Source organism: Amblyomma americanum, chromosome 3, assembly GCF_052857255.1.
Source record: "Amblyomma americanum isolate KBUSLIRL-KWMA chromosome 3, ASM5285725v1, whole genome shotgun sequence".
Classification (NCBI taxonomy): domain Eukaryota; kingdom Metazoa; phylum Arthropoda; class Arachnida; order Ixodida; family Ixodidae; genus Amblyomma; species Amblyomma americanum.
The window spans coordinates 194795557-194818982 of record NC_135499.1 but is presented as its reverse complement, the minus strand read 5'-3'; the positions used below and the strand labels follow the sequence as shown (position 1 = coordinate 194818982).

The window sequence follows — 23426 nt, the reverse complement described above, 5'->3', positions numbered from 1 at the left end:
GAGAGAAAGAACACTTGAAAGGCGCGGCCGCGTTCCCCGACAAGAAGCACCGTTGTGTTCCCGTACAACGGTTCCTTGGGCGGCTGGGTTTTATTGCGTTGCTACTTATGTGTGATTTTATATAACACAGATTCCGTCTCATGATCCCGCTCCGTGCGAGGTCGAATAAATCGTGGCAACTAGAACCCCTAACTTCCGCGTTGGAGACGTTTCTGTACGTTACAGTCTCTGCCAAGAGTTTACAGCTCACCCCCGCGCTCGTACTCTTTTGAAGTCTCGTTATAGTTTGTTATAAACGCGCGACAAGTCAGAAGCACGCGCGTGATCGAGAGTGCTCGGTTGCTCTAGCTGACACCCCGCTTGAGCGAGAGCCCCACAGCGCCCTGACCTAGACTCACGGCAATATAGCGCGTTCGATTTTCACGTGTCACGTGTGGACGGAAGTTTTTGTATTTGTCATGTCTGAATAATAATTCTGATTACGAAAGAATATATATTTCTTGCAGTCACAATAACAATATTGATTTTTGGAGAAAGGGAATGGCGCAGTATCTGTCTCATATATCGTTGGCCACCTGAACCGCGCCGTAAGGGAAGGGATAAAGGAGGGAGTGAAAGAAGAAAGGGAAGAAAGAGGTGCCGTAGTGGAGGGCTTCGGGATCTTTAACGTGCACTGACATCGCACGTTTTTCCTCCATAAAAACGCAGCAGCCGCGGTCGGGTTCGAACCCGGGAACTCCGGATCAGTAGCCGAGCGCCCTATAGCCACTGAGCCCCCGCGGCTGGTTTCTTGCAGTCACAATAAAATCTTTATGTCGTGTCGTGTGCGCGCAAATATTTCTAAACGGGTGAAGTACCATCTCGCCCTAAACGGAGGGAGCGAAAGAAGAAAGGAAGAGGTGTCGTAGTGGAGGGCTCCAGAATAATTTCGACCACCTGGCTATCTTCAACGTGCACCGACATCGCACAGCACACGGACGCTTTGTGCGTTTCGACTCCATCGAAACGCGGCCGGGTTCGAACCTGGGGGTACTCTCAGGCTCAGTAGCCGAGCGCCCTAATTAACCACTGAGCCATCGCGGCAGTGACCCCGTTTGTTAAAATTCATTTAAGAGCGTTAGCTCCCCTTCGCGTGTTCCTCAGTTTCGTGCTGTCAACGTCGGTGTCGTCCACAGCACAGACCTTGGCAGCGTGTCAAGATGCTGCACAGGTGTAACGGTGCCACACTTGTTTTGACGGGAGCGCGGGCGGCGGTGGCTCGCCCGGCCAACTTGGTAGTGTGCCAAAACACACCTGCACCAAGGCACGCATGTTGGAACGCCGGCAAGGAAGTGAGGAAGGGGCATGGCGCACAAGGCGGCGCATGTTACGTGCACTGGTGCGCGTGGTGACTGAAAGTTTGGTTTGGTTGTTAACGTCCCAAAGCGACTCAGGCTATGAGGGACGCCGTAGTGAAGGGCTCCGGAAATTTCGACCACCTGGGGCTTTTTTGGGCCGCACCGCCGAGAAGAAAAAAAAAACATGCGCGTCTGATCGGGCATATTTCCTGCCGATTCGATGGCGTCAGCGGCGCTAGGGCGAAGTTTTGCGGCCGGCGAGCTCATTTGCGCCGCAAAGCCAGTATCTGTGGAAATTAGAAAAAAAAAGAAGCAGCGACCCCGCGCTGATGACAGCGCTGGAGAAGAAAACAGCCAATGAAAGCCGTTAAGGCGCCACATGATTCTGTGCGCAGCCCAGTCAGTAGAGTGCGCGGCAACATTTGTCTTGTGGCTCGTTTTCTGCTTTCTTGTCTTGGGGTTAGAGGTCTGAGCATTAGTGAGAAATGGACATTGAATAAAAAAAAACTACCGTATTTACTCGCGTAATTCGCGCACGTTTTTTCATTAAAGGGCTACAGACACCTAATTTTATTGCGTATTTTCTTGTGCCAAACGATGTGTTAGACATTAGAATACATGGATTACCGGGTGGTATTTGCCTATAACCACTACATCATTTATTACTGAATTTCTCCTCTCTCATGCTATTCCGGTTTCGTCGACTGGACGACGACTGCGACATCAAGTTGACGTCTTGCTCACGTGACTAGAAAACTGTATAATCGCTGATATGTAGTTTAATTCACCACGACATTTAATCCAGCCTCTTCCAAGATCTGGAATGACAAAAAAATGGCCTGTCACAGTTGTTGTTCGGTCGATGAAACCGAAACTGAAACAGCGCCAAGAAGAAATTTGATTACAAATTATTTAGCGAGTGCTCCATGGTGCTACATATACAGGGTGCCTCATGTATACGAATGTCTATCGCATCATTAGAAAGAAGAAAACACGCAAGCAAAAATTTGGTGTCTATAGGCCTTTAAAAAGGGGGTGCACAAATTATGCAAAAATTTCGCACCCCTCGCTGGAAAGCAAGAAAGCAAATAAATCTTACAGACGCGAATAAAACAAAAAACACAACAGGTCCGTTCACAAGCAACACCGACCAATTGTGACCGGGGAACGGGGTGGGGGAGCGGGAGGTCCTTGGCACATGTTCAAGGTTGTTGGGGTTCCTTGAGACCAAAAAGTATGAGAACTCCTGTTGTAGGCTCTGTGACTGTAGGATCGCTCTTTTTCTTTTGCGTCTGTTGCCTCTATGCTTCCATGATTCCAAGATGATCAGTCACAGAAGGCAGTTCTTTGGTTTTATCATGCTGCAAAACATTAATGTTGTAAAGTACCATAATAGCAAATTTCGAGGCAGCTGAATGCCACACCTTTGCTGGCATGGGTAAAAAAAAAAGACAGGCTGCATAGTTTGTCCACTTTTAATTTCAACTTCACAAGCAACCAAAGTGAATGCAAGTATGTTCATTTTTATGACTAGTATGAGCGATTACTTTGTTTCAGTTCACCTGCAATGTTCCTGTGCCGAAGCACTAATTAAAGAAAAAATATAATATCACAATAACTCTACCTCGTATGGGGGCAAATGCCCGTAATTAGCGAACAAATGTTACTGCATCATGCACTGTCACGACACCTAGCAACAACATGGCAGTCCACAAGAAACACTTCATCAATGGAATCACAGTTGAATCTAGTGTGTCCGCACATGTCCCACTAATTAGTGCAAAATTAACAAGCGCTGATCCAATAAACATCTTGCAGAAGGGTCCATAGTCATAACTAAATAACACAACATCTTCAGAATATACTAGTGAAAGCTTATATCACAAATCCTCAAACTTACTATAACTAGTGCATTTTTATATGTGAATTTACAATGAGTGTGAACAGGCCATACTCTTGATATCTGCAAATAACAGGCACATTTGGTGTCACTACTGGTATGACTCAGGGCACGGGAGACCTTTCATTATCAAAAGAAATGGGTGCCTGCATTTGCAACCGCTACAGCATCTATGCTCATGTGAAGGCAGGCAAGCAAGGCAGATTACACCTCAAAGTTCCTTGACAAAGAAGTCATAGAGCAGGCATATATAACAAGTAGCTATGTGCACTCATAATATTTGCATATAGCCTAAGCACTCAACTGGAAACGAAGACAGAGAAAAAAAAAGCTGCCCACAGCAGCGTCTGGTATTCCTTTTGTACCAGCACAGAAAAAAACAATGCACTGCTCCAAATGAAATGCGAGTTCTATGGAGTAGTGGCTTTCACAACTCAAACTATAACAAGTTAATTTTTAAATCAGCAATGATACCCTAAGGCTTGGGGCTTGGTCCATTGGATGATGACACAGATGAGTATGTCCGAAAACTGCGCACTACACTAGCCAGCTGCTCCGTCCTTGCTGTGAGGTCAGCATCGAACAACGTGTCCACAGCCACTTCCACGATGCCGTCACCACTGTTAAGTGACCCACTCTCTTCTGTTGCATCATACACGATGGGCGGCACTGGTAGCAGATCGTCGGCCACCACCTGCCTCTCCTTGAGTGTTGAGCGCGCCTCGAACGCTCTCAGGTTTGGCTCACTGAGGCGGTAGCTGCTCTGAAGGCTTGGGAATTTGATGGGAAGCACAGCGTTCCTCTTGTCCTCACACTCAGCACCTGCACTCTGAAGGCTGTCTAGCCCTTTGTCCAGGGAGCTGCTCAGCTTCTGCGGGGCAGCAGCTGTGTTCAGCTCTTCCTCAACCGTTGGCTCTTCCTCGCACTTGAAAATTTGTTCCATGTCAGGGCCTTTCATTGTGGGTGGTGAGAGCACCTCTTCTGATGATGGGTGTTCCAGTCCAGAACCAATATTGTTGTTGTTGTTTTTGATGGGCATAGGCAAAGAGGAAGCCGGCACAGGTACTGGCGCACTGCTGGGCTGGTTGTTCCTTTGAATAAGGACAAGAAAGCAAACAAGCAATAAGCGGCTGCAAATCAACTCACTGTACGGAGCTAGAAGCTTTGCCATGCACAGTGACTAGCAAAGATTTAGAAAGAAACATAGCTCTACTAGGTTTAAGTGTAGCAACTACCGATGTCCGCCACAAACAGCACCAACATTTTTGTTGGCTGCAGTAGGGCTTAAAGGCACATTGAGGACAAGACCATTGAGTTATTTTTACCAGTCGAAAATTGATTCCCAGGCTTTTTCTGGGTATGTTAATGTTTTTCCGACAGCAAAAGACACATTTATGTCTGAGAAAATTTTCTTACTATTCCATTCAAACTCGTGGCGTCTACACCAAATATACCTAGCTAGTTTCCACTGTTTTGAAATGAATGCCTGTGTAGCACAGCCTCCGGGATCTACCCCCCAAATTCATCGTTGATGCACTCAGTTTACTTGCAGAACTGGCCAGAGATGGCGACACCAGCACTTAATTTTTCGGTATTTTCTAACTTATAAAAGCTCCGTTTCTGGTGAGAGTAGTCTCTTTATTGTTATAATGCTGCAGTCTATTGATACAGGTCAACTTGAATTTGTCCTTAGTGTCCCTTTATACTCAATGCAGCATGCATGTTGCTAGAATTTACTGCATATGTTTACTGCATAAAAAAGGGCCCAAAACAGCATTCAAGTGCAAGCCTTCAGATTTTCGTTTAGATTTGGAAGAAGGTAACGTAAAGCTAAGCAAACCTTCAACTATGATGAACAAACTGAATGTGAACCAAATTTCCTTGACCACGCAACTTTACCCAGCAATTAGCTGGCGCTTGACAAAGTGATAAAGTTAAGACAGACAGCAGAAGCAAGAACAGGTGGAAGACAGTAAGCAACAAATGACTAGACTGTCTCTCAAAACAAAATGAAAAGTGAAACAAAGAATACCGCAACACAAGGCATTACTCACTGCTTTATGCTGTAATACTCATAGAGCCCATAAAGATTGTGCAGGGTAGTCCGAAGGTCTTTGGTGGCCATGTTGCAATGGCACCTCAGCTTCAGCAAAAAAGGTAAAGGAGAAAACAACACATTTAGGCAAACATGAGGACATAGATTACAGCAAGCAATTTTACAACTGGCAAGTTGATACATTGCTGACCAGAGAACAAAATGCTGGATAGAAAAGTTACACACTTGGTCAGCACCACGTGTGTAACAAGAAGGGCAGCCAATCTAATTCACATATACACTGCATGCTTGGAACTCTTGTTAAAATGGCAGACCAGCTCTCAAGTGGTCCAATTTCAATAATCTAAGTTCAAGAACAAAAAAGCATCACTTGCTGGGGGCCCAACAAAAACAAAAGAAAGCAAAAAAAAGGATTGATGGACGACCTGCAATGTGATGTGACAGACTTGCATTACCAGGATTGGTTCGTAGGCAAAGATCAATATTTACCACAACACCATTCTAAGCAAAGCCATAACAAGTTATGTCAAACAAGACACAAGAGGTCTTCGGCAAAACGTAAGCAGAACAGAAACCTCAATTCTTTACAACCCTGTCCTCTTCAGGACACTAGCAAAGTTTCTCTTTGCAGAACATATGCCGCAACCTTGTGCTCTGGAGAAATGCTACTCCAAGCGTGAACTCAGCACTGCATGACCAATTTTACATTTGTCAACAATGCACCAGAAACACCTTAAAGAAGCAGCCTTTTGCAACCTAGGAGGTGTTTAAAATATGCTCAATGCAGGATCAATGCTTTCATCCATTGCCACCTGTTACGCTATCTTAAATTTTTAAGCAAATGTTCTTTCACACATGCTTAATTCACTGCTATTAACAAATACTGTTAAACGTTTGGCACCACTATATGAGCCGCATCATGTAGTTTTGCACACGGCTAAATGCTAACAGCAGGCATCGACCAACATCCAATACCTGGGCAATGTTGCGATTGAGGAGGTAGACACTGTAGTTGAACATCATGCGTTCCTTTCCTTTCATATATAGTGGAAATCTGCAATTTTCACAAAAGAGACAAAGCAAAGCACACATTAATCAAAAACTTCCAAGTTCAGTGTGGACTATGACAAGAACTTCAAAGAACCGGACTCATCAGCCATGCCACATTGGCTCAGGCCAACTTGTCTTCCCTTCATGCAAACATGCAAACTTTTCTGATGACATTCATTACCCCATGTATAAAATGCACCCCAAATGATAGCAAAATGTTAGGAAAAAATAAAGCGCACTTATTGTGCAAATATGGTCTCCCCCCCTCTCTCTACTTTGGTAAGCACAGTTATGAGAGCCCAGCTGCATTTCACTAAAAATGCAACAAAGCCCCGACATTTACAAAATCCTAGAGTTAGCAGTCAATATGAAAGGATGCGATACAACCGGGAATGAATAACACAAGAAGCTCACTCGCGCTCTTTGTCCGAAAAGTGTTCTATGAGGTTGTCTCGCACAGAGGACATTGACCCGAGGTGAATAAGGGGATAACGCAGTGGCACATCCAGGAAGTGGGACATCATCAGCAGTGTGTGCGTGATGTAGCCAAGGGCAACAGATATCATCTGGTCTTCTCGATCTAGGAAACAGAAAAAGCCACAGGTGTGTGAAAAACCACAACAAGCTGCCTTCATTCATTCTTTTGTTCAGTTAAGCATACACTGGATAAGTATAGGGTCTCAATAATGTGATAAAAACAGAAAATAATTTTAACTAGCGTACACCTGAGCATTGCCGTACAGCTAGAACAAAAGCTGCACAGCTTTTTGAAACCGTTGTGGTTGAAGAAAAATTGCCCAGACCTAGGGACTCAACTTGCCAGACTAGGACTGTCACTACCAACTCAGTTAACCAGTGCTGCTAATAGATGGCAGGATAGAGTTTAATTTATCAAAGACTCTTAGGTATTTAGAGAATTCCTTAATGTAGAAAAGTTTCCTTGCAAAAACAGTCCGTTTTTAGAAGCTTACTTCATATCAGGAGGCTCCAACAAGCATATCGAACTAATATTAAAAGAGAAGAGAAGGGCAATTATTCAATGGCACTTCATTAAATCTATAAATCCGTTCATTTCACCAAAAAAAGAGCACATCAAGCCATTTATAAAAAAAAAATCTACTGGTACACTTCCTGGTTACTGAGCGTAACAACACTACTGACGAAAAAAGAAGACGGATGAGCATAAAGCGCAAACTCACACCTGTTTATTAGACACGTGTTTCATGCATGATATATATTTTTCAAAGCATGCTCTGTCGAGTTTTATTAGTATTTTTCCGATAAAGCACATGCAGCCGCACCTCTCTTTATCACTTTATTCCACTTCTGAATAGTTCTAATTCAGTTTCTGTTAATGCAATAGAAGAGTCACTAGCACTTTTCAGAGCCTGCTTTGAAAATTGCGCATCCCTCTGCAATCTCTCTCTCTGTCGTTTCACTGTCACATCCTATTATACCGGTATATGTATGTATCATAATACATTGGATGACACTAGTGTGGAGCATGATGTGTTGCCGAATTTCCTGGGTGTGCAGTCTCTCCATCATTCCTAGAATGTTTGCTTTTTGCTTTTTTTTATACACCTTCCTAATTGGCCAATGTAATATTTGCCGCATGAGATCACACTATTTAACTTATCCATGAGGTGTTGCATTCTAAATATTTCTTTCTGTGGACGATGTCGCACCTAGTTCATTGGAAAAATAATCATAAAACTGGATAAAGCATGCCTTGAGAAATGCATACCACTCATGATATACAAGTCTAATAAAAAATTGCGGGTTCACACTTCGATTGCACAACCCTGTTTTCCTGTTTTGTCAGCAGTGTTGTAGTGTTGCAGTGTACAATAAAAAAGTTGCAGAACCAAATGGCTGCTGTCTCAGCCCTGGTACGCATATTCAGCCACGTTGCCCGGTGTTCCAGGATGCCTTTTGTTGGCTCAATCAACCTCCAGGTCAACTTCATTTGGGAACACAGCTGTTGTCAGTAGTGCGTTAGGGCTAGTAAGAGTTCAATATACCAAAAGTAATTTTATGCAGACAATCTCTACAAAGAAGCACAATAGGTTTGGCAAAACCTGCAAGTTTATTATTTATTTATTTTTTTCAGTAAGAAGAACAAGTTACTGAATAAGCACGCTTACCATTGAAGTCCTCGCTGTTTGGAAGATGAACAAGGCAGATAGTGTAGCCTTTTTTCTCTGGAAGCTAAAAAACGGGGCATTCAATAAAACTGCGAACATTAAAAAGCAAATCTAGCTAACTACTATGCTATGAGATTAACATTCAGTTTGGTTTCATTCACCTCGCGTGTTAATGCCAAAGTTCATCTGCAATGCAATGCTTCGCACTGCGCACTTAAGAACATCATGAAAATGCAAACCACATTGTCTGCTCCAGACAGTCAATTTCTGGCACTCTGCAAGGTAGTACAATACTGGTCGGATTGGCAGTGGTGGCCACCAGCACCATTTCTCTTATTACTGCCGTCACCAAATCGCTGTTCAGACTCAGCAGGACATGAAAAATTGCTTGAATAATCAAAAAGTGCAAAATACCCATGAACATAAAGAAACCGGCTTAAACAAATGAGACTTTCACCATTTCTGACGTACCACTTGCAAGAGATAATACTATTAGGTTGTATGTGAGCCTAGTTATGCTTTTGTTATGTCCAAAATACTATTGTTCACACCACACGTCATGTTAGCAATACCAAAATGTGTGCCATGGCCACAGAAGATGCCCAAACCATGCCACGATGCAATTCTGTGCTAGCCAGCCTCAGTGCACACAGTGCAACGTTGCCACATGAGATGAAAACAGAGTCCATTTCCCTAGACAATGACAGTCGTGAAGACCGAAGGTCACAGGAAGTGAGCGCCTCTGACGGCAAACCCCCTCAACAAACACCACCCCCGCACAACAGCAATCAAAAACAGAGCCACAGTCATTTCCTGTACACCTTACTCATCAGATTCAGTTTCCTGCAACTTACTTCAAACCCCAGACTGAAGCCAAAGATGAACAGCCACAGGCATGACATGATTCCTGTGACTAGTTTGAGGACAAAGAAGTATACTGCTATGATTGCTTGCTTTCTTGTGGCAACTAATTGAGCAATTAATTTAAGAAAAGAAAACATTATGATTACTCAATTACTTTAGTCCTCAAAAAAAAAAAAAAGATTCCCTACACTTTCCTTGGTTTCAAAACCTGTTCATTTCCATTGGACATACCCTTGCAAGCTACCCTACTTACTTCCCAATTCACATTTGTTCACTCCTAGTACCTTGAGAGAGAAAGCAGCACTTACAGGCACCACAGGGTAGATAAAGGCCAACTCTGTAATAAGCTCCTTCTGCCTGAACAGCAGTCGTGAAGAAGTCTTTAGGAGGCTCTCCCGAACTTCGAAGTAGTGCCTGCGCCGTTCCACAAGCATATTCCGCTTCTCCACAAGTTCAGCTGCCATGCTTGCCAGCTGTTGCTCTACGTGGAAAATCAGGCATATTTTGGCTTTACTCAAAGAGGAATACACAAAAATGTTGACGTCATTGTCTCCTTGTTAGTAAAGCACAGGAACTCTCCAATTATGAATCGCTATTTAGAATCTTCTCACAAGTGATGAGTAATTTAAAAGCGCTCTCTTAGTCTAAGGCATTGCTTTATTTTTACTGACATATTTATTCAGAGTACCCGTGAAGGCCCTCAGCGCAAGCGTATTACATTGGGGAGAAGAACAAGCACAAAAATAGCTGTATAAAAATATGCGATAAATGGAAGCAAGTTCCCAAAAAAACTTATGCTGTGAAAAGAACAGCAACAAACAAAATTTAAGAACTAACAATGCAGGATACAAGTGATGTAGTAAAAAGCTAACAAAAATATAGTAAGGCAAACAAATGCTTCAGGTCTAAATAAATCAGCAAGGTACAAAACGAGGCAGGAAGTAAAATAAAAGGGGATCGTGTAAACACCCTGCGTGGTTTTTCCCAAACTTTCAGACCTACAGCAAACAACACGAGTTCAATGTCAAAAGGGGAATGCATAAGTGTAATGAGAGTTCTTTTGCATGCAGAAATCTCGCTGACGGTCCTTCCACAGTCACTGTTCATAAGGCAAGGTGATGTCCTCTTCTCAAAGCATACTGCTGGCTGCATAAGCATCATGTGCTTGGCTTGCATATCACACTAGTGGAGTTCAATTTAGGGCTTAGCAATGCTGTGATTAGGTGGATGTAATCAGACAGCAAAGAAGAGCAATCGGCATGCACGCTATACAAAAAAAGGAGCATGGCCTCTGTGCAAGTGAAAGCATTTATACCAATATATATAGTGCTTACTGCAGTGAAACTGCCTTATTCCTCAATTATTTCAAGGTTGCAGGCTGTGCACTGCAAGAGAGTGCCATCCCCAGCAATCCCGTGCTAGGTCGCTATACAAGCATTTAGCTATGTGTAGCACAAGCAGAACTAATGCTGCTTGTATATGAACTACATCACTGCTTCATAAGTCAGAACGGCTTCTGAACAGAAGTGAGAGAGCAAAAGTAGCTGCCAAATGATTTTATTATAAGCTTGCGTTTTGCTTGTAGGTTCCTTAACTGCAAACTTACAACAGAAAGGATATCAAGTATAGCGCTTACATGGTAAATCAGATGCGGGGGTAAAATAAAAAAAAACGTCACCAACAGGACTGCCTTACTGCAGGCAACAGACAGGAATATAAAATATGTAGTGAGAAAATTAAAGAAGTATAAGCTTCATAAATATATGCCATTACTCAAGTTCTGCCCCATGGCGTCATACTAGCAAAAAGAAAAAAACAAACAAAGATAAAGTAAGGATACCTTTGTCGGCTAGCTGCTGAGCATTGGCCTGGCAGGCTAGCCGCTCTTTGTCAAGGTGCCTTGTTCTCTCTTCAATGACTTCCTTCAGAAGACCGATGCGCAGCCGCACCTTCTCCTGCTCGGCAAGACACTCGTGAAGCTGCAGCCGCTGCTGAAGCCGCTTCTCAATGGCTCTGCGGACACGCGATACTGATGCCTGTGTCTGCTTGATGGCTCGCTCAGTCATCATCATCCTGCAATTAACGAGCACAGGAAATATTTAGTTCTGAATGCTAATGGATGCTGCACTCTTTTATTCTGCCATGCCCTAGACCATTCTGGTTGGCAACAGAGAATTTATAACCACTCAGTGCACTTTAATAGACTGCTACCCAGTAAGTGAGTTCATCTGCCCCGGACATGAATCATAAAAATATGGCAAACATGCAAATGATAAGCACGGGCATAAAAAAAAAAAGAGACCAAACGTTATTTCGAAATAATTTTTGAGCCTGCTCTGATCAGTGCATATGAAATTTCGTGCCATCTTGATGTTTTCCCTCCATTTATTTTCCACATTCTTCTTTTTTCCTTTCCTTGCACAACACATGAAAGTTCATGCAATCTTGATGTTTTCTCTCCATTTATTTTCCACATGCTTCATTTTTCCTTTCCTTTCACAAACACAGTTGTCCTCTCTGCGTGTTATTACTGCTCATCACTTTCTCACACAAACTTGATCTACGGAAGTGTTACATATCATTATCTTCATCTTATCTAGAGTTTTTTTTTGTGTTTGGTAAACATGCTGCTATACTTTGTGGAAAACAAATTAAAAATCCAAATGTGCAACTGAACCAGTGTTAGGAAGTGCAACAAAATATAGGCACTTAACCAGTGATGCAGGAGACACCCTACACCTGAGACTACTAAGAAGTCTGCTGTAGTGGCATACATAACCTCGCACTACAAAAAAAGTGGTTGTCTCTTTGGTGCGTCCCAAAGAGGCTCAAATCGTCAGCATTCTGAGGGTTTCTAAGGGGTTGCACCCAAGATGAAACTGTAGGGTACACATTAATGTGCAAAAGACAAAAAATCTGAGCATATATAAGGGTCATGCATTTATTCTAGCGTTGCCTTCGGCGCACACGACCTGTGTAATCATTTTTATGCCTTGTAATGTTACTTTCAGACTAGTCATCCCAATTTATTATATTTCTTCCTCTTCTCCTTTTGTGCCGTCTCTTCCATATCAAGGCCTCTTTCTTGGCAGCATGACATTAGCAGTGCACATATATGCGTGCATGCAAAGGCTTTTTATATTGCATACTCTGATATATGAATGATGGCAATGGTATGATTTAAATGGCTGGTAGAGCTAGTGCAACCACTCCGGCTAGCACCACTACTGGTGTAGCGGTCTGGAGTCTTGTAAGATGGCAACATAGCTACAAAGCATTGAGCAACCACCCTGATATTATTTCTCTTCTGCTATCAGGGCAACTTGGATAACACTGTTTTCTGTATGTATTTCCTCTTCATCTTTTGCACCGCCCGGACAACATTCTATACTTTCGAGGCTACATCAAAACCCCACAGGTTGGCCCTATGAACGCTGAGCATTTAAAGCCCAAAGAAAAGAAACAAAAAATGAGCACAAGAAAGCTCTGCAAGTTTCATTGGGAGAGCCCACTTACATGTGCACATTTTAATAAGGTTAAAGAAGAAAGCAGAAAAATATGCTGCAGATATGGCAGATCTTGCATCTTAGGCATCTCAAATCTAGGTCATGTGCCCTGCAAACGTTTGTTTATGATGGTACGCTCAGTACTGCCAACCCTGCTCTCAGTGAAATTGTACTTAAGAATGGCTGCACACATGAGCTACTCACCGCTTTAAGCTGTTCACAGAACAGGAATTCCTTATCACTGTTGGGTCTGAATAAAGAACTTCATACACACTGTGTCCGGAATGATCAGCCTTTGGTCCCTGCTGAAATATGAAATAGGAAATGGCAGTGAGTGACCACAGCCATTAGTGCCTCCAATAACAATGTGAATGTGTGCTCTATCACTATATGTAGTCAACAAAACCAATGCTAGTAGCTCCAGCAGCACTAATGGTGCTTTCTCTGCATAAGACAACATCCTCATCACACAAGAAAAATTAACTTCCCAAAAGAACTGCCCTTCAAAACAACAAAATCATCCATCAACCGCCTCGCAAGACCAGGAAAATAACATGGCAGCAGCCAAAATGAGCAGCATTGAGAGGCAGCGACTAATATGTGCACCTAAATTCCATTCATCACACAATCATAAAGTACCATTCCTGCTCCTGGTAAGAAAGCTTGCACCAAAAGAGATGCTCAAAGCAATCAAGAGCACAAGATATACTCTATAAAGAAGCAATGCCACAAGATCATGCAGTCAACACATCTGCATTGTACAATTTCTGGGTACACATATACATTTTCTACAACGTAATAATAGTAAATATAGCTAGCTCACAACATACCTGAATCTAATGTTAATGACTGCGAGTATGACCATCTTGTAAGTGCAGAGTGGGTCAGGGAACAAAGGCAGGTTAATGACATGCTAATTGAAATCAAGAAGAAGAAATGGGCATGGGCAGGGCATGTAATGTGAAGGCAGGATTGCCGATGGTCGTTAAGGGTAACAGACAGGGTTCCAAGAGAAGGCAAGCGCAGCAGGGGGTGGCAGAAGGTTAGGTGGGCGGATGAGATTAAGACTAAGAAGTTTGTGGGGTAGGGTGGCCACAGCTGGCACAGGACAAGGTTAATTGGAGAGATATGGAAGAGGCGTTTGTCCTGCAGTGGGTGCAGTCGGAATGATGATGATGATTCAAACCAGCTATGGTCCCAAAACACCATTCCAACCATTCCATGCTACCCAGTACCAATGAAGTATACTTGTATTTTCCAACATTAATCAGTGAGAGTGAATATTTTTTTTTGCTGAAAAGCATAGGTAAAGAAAACTTGAATTTTTTACACTCCAAAGTTTAGTTTTTGGGCTTATGGGGCTTAACATCCCAAAGCAACTCAGGCTGTGAGGGACACCGCAGTGGAGGACTCCAGATAATTTCGACCACTTGAGGTTTCTTAACATGCACTGACATCGCGCAGTATGTGCCCCTCTAGCATTTTGCCTCCATCGAAATGTGATGCTGCAGCTGGGATCGAACTCATGTCTTTTAGGCAGTAGCCTAGCAGCATAATCACTGAACCACAAGGGGGAAACTCACTCCAAAGTAAATTTTAAAAAAAAATCACTCGCAATCCATGCGTGAACGCGAAAAGCCACTGAGATAGGGAGTTCAGCCCTTAATGCACTGCAGAACTAAAAGGGACAGAGCAGGACTAAAACAATTTGCTCACATAGTTATTGCCTCAATGTCCCGACCCAACATGGCAAAAAGTGCGTGTGCGTTATCCGGGTATTATGGTGCATAAGCAGCTAAGGCTAGCATGCGCCAAACACAAGGTTGACGAGACCTCACAGTTGTGCACTAGTTCTTGAAAGAAATTTACATTTTTCTGATGAGATTTTCTTCTTTAAGGAATGTAACTACTCGTGATAAGGCTACTATTGCATTCTCTCCTAAGAAGCTGGGGTGGAAACGGACGCGCTTGTGGTAAAATAGTGTGAAATGCTTTTTCCTTAGTTTTTTCTAGTTTTCTGTATGAAAATAAAATATGGTCTACTGTGATCACTTTGCAAAAGTCACAAAGGATTTTCTTGGTTCACGAGTAGTTATGTAGGCGACATAAGATCGCCTCAATAAAGTGCTCTTGGTGATGACACAACTTCAAAGTAAGAAATAAAGGAATAAAGCCTTTGTATCCTTCACTCCTGCCCCGACTTTGTCCAGGAGGAGAAGTTTGCATGACTCGTTTAGGCCCATCGCCCTACCAGACAAAGGACACTGCAAGTACATCTAAATATGTAACAGCACTCCGACACAATAAAGCTCTTTAAAGTCAACCAATTGCAAGCCTTTAATATGTCTTCGTTTCAATTTTTATAGGTGGGGGGGGGGGCGAAGCATGTCCCATACCTGCACAATGCTGTCAGCAGCTCCATAAATGCCTTCTGACATAGCAAAAAGAAGTGTGTTGGGGAGGAACTTTCGTCCATCCTTCGGTACCTGTCAAGGAAAAGAAGTTGGTATAAAACATAACTGTCCAAAACCAAAGAAAAATACAAGTACACCACTGTAGTGATCTAGAAATAGAACAGCCACTCAGGAGGGATTCTACGACAGTTAAAAATAATAGAATTATTGCCTTATTAACCACACAAGTATTTTTAGCTCACTCTGACCTAGAGTTTTATGCAAGTACATTATACTTGCTATTCTCGCAAACCGACAATCAAATCATAGAAGAGAAGATTGCTACTAAGCACACATTTCGCAAGTGGAAAAATGGTAAGTGAGGGAGTGTGAACCAGTACGTGTGTGCATCGATATGCCCCTCATTCATTATCCATCCACAATCCTCCCGAAAGGAACTGGTACACCAAAGTACAACATGGCTAGAGTAGAGAGAATGTCGAGATAGAATTATCAGTACAGGTGAGGGAATGGCAGCTCCCCATTAAATATGCCCACTCAAGCTAGCACAGCAAGAGGCACCATACGGTAATTCCCCAGCTGGCACCTTTTAAAATTCTGACCATGCACCAACTGGCCCAAAAGTGCTATTACTCCAGGCTGGCTATTACAATTTCACACCCTTGTCACAGTTTCTGTCACTGCTCAGCTGATCAGAGATGGCAGAATCTGTGGAATATTCTTGCAAGCTTTAGAATAGGGCTCTAAGTTTACTTTCCTTTTTGGTGATACAATAAAATGCAATAACTGTTACACTATAACGAAACTGAGTGCTTCTATGGGGTTACTAAAAACCAGCAGAAAGGATGGAACACAGAGGAAAACAAAAAACGACTGCTGGAATATCAACTGGCATTTTATTGAAGGACACATGAAAGGCAAGAAAGGCTGCTCGGTTCAGCACACCGACCAGTATGTGAAAAACACAGAAAAGGCAACGTGCAGCATCCTTCCTTCCTGCTGTAGCGTGTACATGGGACAGACTGGTGACTACGTGAATGTGCAGTTAAGAGAACACTTCCTTTCTTTAAACAAACATCAGACTTCACATTTAGCCGCCCACTGTCAGAAGTGTAGGCACTAACTGTCCTGGGTGCCAAAGCTGTATTGTTTGCACGTAAGAAACAAACTGTTGGAGAGATACCAGATCCATATGATATTCTGAATCAGGGTAGCATGTGTGTGCAGCAAGCTCTGGTTATGTAGCATCAGAAAAAGGTGGCACCTCTTGAGAGTGGGCGTTCACTCGCCCTTGAGAGTACGGGTGATAAGGTGCTATTTATTTTTATTCCTTTATTTTTTAGCCATTTACTAGTGGTATACATTTATGTGCTCTTTAATATAATGCTAGTTGATAGTCCAGAGGTCGTTCATTGTTCCTCTCCATGTTCAATTTTTTGTGCTGACTTTTATAGCAAATTGTCAACTTGACTATCATAGTGTTTTATAGAGGACTGGGAACTACTGCCTTAGTCACGAGATGGAGGTAAACCACAAAAGCAATTTACAAAACTACAGACAATACCTATGTACAAATCCAGATCTGAATACATCTTCCTTCTTGAGACTAAAACTTGTATATCAGAACATGAATACTTTACTTTCAAAGTTTATAACGCCTGTAGAATTTTTTTTTATTTCATCCATTATTTTTCATCTCGTACACCTCTTTCTCAGTGCACACCTCTCTCCATCCCTAACCACTTGTCATCATATAAGCAGTTCATCAGAATTTCTAAACAAGTTGATTAAAATCTTTGCTCTTTCCCTTTCAGTCTTTCTCTGACTAATGATTGTGTACAAATTAGTTATCCTTCATCAGTAAGCCTGCTCAGTCATGTTAGCATCAGCAGTGATGCATGCGCATGTTACATTAGCTTAACAGGTACTATCGGGGGGAAAAGTTTGCGGGACGCGAGTTCTTGGAAAAACGTTTATTGTAGTTCCACCTCACTACCCAGTCACGTGATATTGTGTAAAGGTATTAAAGGCCTAAATGCTCCTTCCTCTGGTAACAATATCACATGACTGGGCAGTGAGGTGGAGCTATTATAAACATTTTTCCAAGAACTCACATCCAGCTCTTTTGTCCCCAATGGTACAACACAGCACTTGCAGCATGCAAAGGGTATGAGCTGGAATCCAGACAGTGACATAGACTAGGCTGCAGTACTATTCTGTAGAATTCTTTTTCAACCTACATTTACATGACGATCTTCCTTCTACCTTGTATCACCTACAAAGCTCTGTAATAGACCCTTTGCAAAACTCTGTAAGTCAGTTTTCCTGCACAGAAAAGACCCCTTTATCATACAATATCCTAGAGGGAGAAGTTGAGTGCAGCTCTAAAAACTTCTAATGCATTCCTTACTACGCTGTGCAGGCACTAACAAGCAGTACTTTGACACAGCCGTCCTGCAGCAGGGAAGGTGAATTGTACCTGCAAAGCAATGGCTGAGGAGCTTAATCCCTTTATCCCAGTGGCAACAAAGGGCAGAAGAAGCATGCAGAAAAGGGTGCAGCATTAATTGGACAATACTGGAGAAAGCTTCTAGTGACTGCAAGGTCTCTAGCGTGGCACCCTATTTCTGCCCCCAAATTGGTTTGGCTGCCATGGTGAACAGGTTTGCACTATGTAGAAAAGCTGACTTTCAGAGTTTTGCAAAGAGTCCATTGAGATATGCTTTATGAGGTGTCAATGACTGTTGACCTCTTTCATTCGTTCAGAAAACTGGAACTCTCATTCCTTGTATATTTTACTGGCTCATTACAGCATAATTGGAAGTACTCTATGTGCCTTAATTGCCCTTTACTTGATATAAAAGCAGTGTCATCTGCATGGTAAAAGTCGTATCAGTGCAAGTGCTGACTGTTATGTTGCCTGGTTTCAGTTTCGAACCGTGATGTGAATTTGGACTGTCTCCATTATGTCTGTGCTTCATTGGTATTTTCTCATTCTAATCACCTGTGCATATCCTGTGACCCTCAACCCATAAATAGAAGCCCCGCTGTTAATTAAGCATCTTCACTCATTATCCAGGCCACAGTGAGTCCTGGCAGCTTTCTTCAAACCGCCTCTGGTCACTACACTTACCGCACCAAGCACATTGTGACTAATGCATCTTACCCTACTCACATTCAACCAATGAGACAATCATGTGATTGGCAGTATACACATAAAGTACAGTTAAGAAGGCCTCGAACTAAAGCAATCTCTATAGCTAAAAACACAAAAACTACCTGCTCTCCAAGAAAAGACAGCCCATGAAGATTGACGTCCCATTCTATCACACAGGTGGCGCAAGGGTCATTCTTCTTTGTCAGCCAGACTCTCACCACCAATGCTGGGTTGCGTGAAAGCCAGTCAAAGAAGCAATGTGCACAGGGAGCCCAGATTATGCAGTCACAAAAAAGAAGGTTATACAAGCTAATGCTGAAATCAAAATAGCAAGCACCTGTCGCACCATGTGAGCTGATTTCCACAAACTTCTATCAGTGGCACATAAGCAAACTATGCAATGCAGCACAATGTGCAAAGTAGACCCAAAGCAGACAAAGGTTTTAGGCATTGCCTTCACAAAGAACTTGATCACTCCTCAACCAACAAAAGTACAGAATGCCTTCTCTGACTAAGAGGGCTTACTGTTTGGCTAGCTAATTGAAAGTAATGTTGGTTTAATGCATCAGGATGAGACATAACATGATGCATACATCCTGTTATCTTATTTGTATTATGTCCAGTCCAAATGCCTTTTAACCAGCTCTTCTTCTATGAACTGGCATTGATAAAACCAACATTGCTCCTTACCTCTGTGCTCCCTCACTCACAGCAGTCAATTGCCAAGGCACTGAAGTTTCCCTGACAGCTCAATACAAGATTTCCGCCTGTCCAAACACTGTGATGCATTGCACCTTCTAGTGTGAACTGTATGTGAATAAGGAAGCTGTAACCTGAAAGAGCTGAATCAAAAATAATTTGCCAGCGCTTGCTTTTTCTGGATAAGACACAACTCAATGAAAGCAGTTTCTCACTGTTGTTGTTGGTGTCTGTTTTCTTTGTCCAACACAAGAGGAAACTGTCAAACAAGAGGCCAAACAAGAGGCAATGGCGTAACTGTCGTGTCTTGTGACTGTGCCTTCTCACCCTGTGTAGATATTCTCCCTCCAAATGGGAGAGCATACATGACGTTAGGTGTCATGTGATGCCATGCATCATGTGACTAAACCGGGTGGGGCACTGCTATCCACTGATAAAATGGACTAGAAACACCGCTCGCCGAAAAAGAAAAGGGACAATGCTTGTAGAGCCTACACATCCATCTATTCACATAAAAAAGTGATTAGTTCATTAGGGCAGAAAGAATTTTCAGTAAACTGAGGTTTACTAGGGGAGATGTAAATGTTTTTTACACCCTTGCCTGCAATCGTAAATGTAATGAAAACTTGCCAGGTAACCCCAAAAGCCTTTATGACCACACTATATGCAATTAAAGAGATTGCTTTTTCTTTCATTTTATCAAAGCAGGGCGTTAATTTGGTGCAATGCACACATGCCAAGCACACACTTGTAGAACAGTATGCAAAGCAAAAGGCAAAAAAAAATGGACAATTTAGCGTGGTTAGGCCAAATGCAAATTAGATGTACTTGCACTTCGGTTTTCACTTCGGTCTCAGTTTGAAGATCGACTTAGAGTACAGACACCAATTTTTTTATGCATGTTTTCTTCTTTGTAATGATGCGTAAGGCATTAGTATACATAGATTACCATGTGGTATTCCCCTAAGGCCGCTAAATAATTTATAAACGAATTTCTCTCTCATGCTGTTTCGGTTTCAACAGCTGGACGGTGGCTGTGACATAAAAGTTCTATTTTGGTCACACGAGGCATGAAAATACTGTGATAAAATCACTGCTTCATTAATTTTATAGCGTTCTTTAAACCTAGGTTCAGACAGGTTGTCTCACTCCTGTCACCTCATTGTTTTAGTTCATTACAACACTAAATCCAGCCTGCTGCAATAGCTGGAATGACAACAAATGAAGAAGCAGCAATTTTTGCATGACTCACGTGACTGAACTTAACTATGACATCAGAGAGCAGTTGAAACCGAAACCGAAATAGCATGACACACAAATTCGATTTCAAATTATTAAGCGGTCATAGGCAGATACCACATGGTGATACCCTTAAGGACCACTGGTTGTCAGGACACGATAATCACTGGTCCTTAAGGGTAATGGAGTGCATTATAAGAGAAGGCAAGTGTAGCAGGCAGCGGCAGAAAGTTAGATGGGCAGACACAATTAAGAAGTTTGCGGGGACAGGGCGGCCTCAGCTGGCAAAGGACAGGGTTAATTGGAGCGACATGGGAGAGGCCTTTGCCCTGCAGTGGGCGTAGTCAGGCTGATGTTGATGATACATGTATAGTAATGCATTACACATCACTGCAAAGAAGAAAACATGCCACCAAAATTAGGTGTCCATACTCTTTAAAAGGACAAGGCGATAGCAGTGCGTTCTGGATCTATTGCGCACGATGGAAGCTGATGAAGACGATGGCATCCAAAGCAAAGCGCGAGAGATTGGCAGTTACTTAAACACGTGGGATGTTCGGCTGCAGCAGTGACGTAATGGTCTAAAGCAGTGGCCAGCAAAGCTGATCTGTTCACGTTGCTGCAGGTTCAAAACCCACTGGCGGCCATAGAGTGTTTTGCCATAAAGTGTTTTGCATAGTTGGGTATAAAGCATGTAGTCAGGTTGTCCATAACCTGATGGGCAGGTTGTACCTGCCCACTATGGCAGATGGGCCACCTGCCAGAGGCATCAGACAGACAAACATCAACAAAATCTGAGATTGAGGGTTTCAATAAAAAAGAAAGATGACTTTTCAAAGCTACAAGGCTAAACTGCCTTCACATACTTGTTACTTCTATTTACTAGCCATAAAATTTCACTTGTACAATTCTATAGTCAGCTGAAGCCCAAGAACAAAGCAGCAAATGCTCCTCCAAAAACATCGCTTTCAGTTGTTTTACCACTGTTAACCGCCTGCAAAGTCTAACTAGCAGGTCCAAGGTAGCCAACCGCAACGTTTTGACGCTAGGTCGATGACATTGGTTAGACAGCCTCCTATGAGCCGAATTCGCCACTGCGTTCACGAGTTGTATCCTACTAGCTGCAATTGGCTTCTCCATTTTCGGTTATTTTCTTTCTGCCATTTGCCTGAGTTTACAAACACATAAATGTAGCAATAGGTCAGAAGCTTCCTTTCTGTGCCAGGCTGGCAGCAACTAAATTCCAGCAATATATAAAGTGTTCATGAACAAAAAGCACTCTTGATGAGACATCAGCAAAATTTTCATGATGAGAACACAAAATCGGAATTTTGTGCCTCGATAACCACCAGCCTAAAATGAGGTTCAATGAAATATTTGACACCATGCATCCTTTGTGTTTTTGTGATCAACTTAATCCAACAGTCAGCTCCAAGAAATTCATTCAATGTTCACTTGAATTCAGATTGCATTAAAAGCCAAAAGACTAGCACACAGATTTACATCAACTAGGGAACATGTGACAGAGCAGAAGACAGCAATTGACCAATAGTAAGGAGCAATTAATAAGATACAAATATGTTAAAAGCTTAAATCAGCCAAAAGGCAATATGTGCCATGGGCAACATGGGCAACATGCATTGAAATGCAGAGTGTGAAGTATATCAAAAGCAGTGCTGCTGAAGAACAGGACATTTTATGATTAATTTTATCATTAAAATAATTAATTCAATTTAGTATTGAACATTCACAGAGTGCTTCCACCGTTCCACCGTTACCAACTAGCAGCCATCAAAATGTTACTGCACCACAAAAAAAGCAGTGGGTGCCAAGAATAATGCTTTAGAATCAATAAGCAGTGGCTTGCGCAATGTCAGTATACCATTAAACAGTCATCAGAATAGAATCGACCTGTCAGAAGGATACATTTGGAAGAATTGTTCCTGAGACTATTGAACTTCGACATCTGCAGCTGCTGCCACATCGGATTCTGCAAGAGAGGAGTGAGAGAGAGGGAAAAAAAAAGAGAAAGCATTGTCTTGCAGCGATCAAATACCTGAAGCATTTTTTATTTAAATTATAATACACGTACGTATAATTGCGAATGCTTACCAAATTGTTTTCGGACACTTCACTTGTGTAAATTGCTGGAGAAACAACATCGCGACATTTGTCAGGTCAACCGACAAGAATCAGGTTTCGCAATAACGATGACAAAAACAAGAGCACGAAGCTTAGAAAGCGGGCTGCTCCACTCACCTGCATCATCTCTGGTAAGGTGAATAGTGTAAAAAAGGCCGAAATATTCCGTCTCTGATATTTCAGGCGCGACAACGTTACGCGCAAATACTGCGGTCAAGTGCCTTAGTCGCCTCTGAAAAGAAAAACACAGATGGTTACTTACAAAAAACGCACGCACACAAAAACCGACATCATGGAATCATAAATATCCCGCTTACAAGTGGCCAGTGAGGTAAAGCTACGATCAAAAAAAAAGAAGCAACATTTTGAAAGCGCTGGAGGCGCGCTAGAGGCCACCCGACAGCCAGTAGAAACGTAAACTGCAGCACGAAACAGACACGGAAACATGTGAACATCGTTTTACCTGGTGGCTTAGCAAAGGAATGTGCCTCCTCCGTATACGTGTGTCGAACGTGTAGTCAGTCAGTTCCATCCTGCTTCGTTTGTGGTTCTCCACTTACGCATCTCCACACATCGCAGGGAGATGTAAACAGCGGGCGTACACGGCCACTTTCCGTTGCGCGAAGATCACTTGGCCTCTCGTTGGGCCACGCGTCCCAGGCCAGCGCCCGCAGTTCAAACCACAAGTTCACTCCCGCTTTCACGCAGTGCGCCCTGGCTTCTGCGTGATAGAAGGAGTATCACTCAACTTTCTGAAACACTTTCCTGACTGTGCCATCGGGTTCCTCGCACACCAACGATGCCAAACAGAGCACACCTCCATGAACACCGGAACCGGAAGCCATGACTGTAACCCTGCAACAGGCAAACAGCTTCAATAACCACAACTTAAGCAATAAATTGCACTAAAACTTG

General features: G+C 42.7%; 1 protein-coding gene across 2 annotated transcripts; it reads right to left on the bottom strand.

Annotated features, from left to right (window-relative positions):
• Positions 1-2794: 2794 nt before the first annotated feature.
• Uvrag (UV-resistance associated gene) lies at positions 2795-23366 on the bottom strand. 2 transcript variants are annotated; one of them, XM_077659487.1, is made up of 14 exons: positions 22975-23366; positions 22629-22743; positions 22482-22516; positions 22296-22359; positions 18554-18657; positions 15257-15346; positions 13065-13165; positions 11195-11427; positions 9663-9835; positions 8491-8554; positions 6758-6923; positions 6269-6347; positions 5292-5380; positions 2795-4328 (listed from the first exon to the last, which is right to left on the bottom strand). In XM_077659487.1, exons 1-14 carry the CDS (start codon positions 23041-23043, stop codon positions 3713-3715), a joined length of 1998 nt encoding a protein of 665 aa, XP_077515613.1. In that variant the 5' UTR covers positions 23044-23366; the 3' UTR covers positions 2795-3712. The 2 variants fall into 2 exon arrangements, with proteins under 2 accessions (XP_077515613.1, XP_077515614.1); XM_077659488.1 differs by having other exon boundaries at positions 13065-13162; positions 22975-23334.
• Between the last annotated feature and the right edge of the window lie 60 nt (positions 23367-23426).

Excerpts from the sequence above, each read along its gene's own strand:
- Uvrag (XM_077659487.1), bottom strand. The coding sequence starts at position 23,043 with ATGGAACTGACTGACTACACGTTCGACACACGTATACGGAGGAGGCAC. Across the intron at positions 9,836-11,194 it reads TCAGCAGCTAGCCGACAAAG|AGCAACAGCTGGCAAGCATG; the intron begins GTATCCTTACTT and ends TTTTCCACGTAG. Across the intron at positions 8,555-9,662 it reads TTATCTACCCTGTGGTGCCT|CTTCCAGAGAAAAAAGGCTA; the intron begins GTAAGTGCTGCT and ends CCCGTTTTTTAG.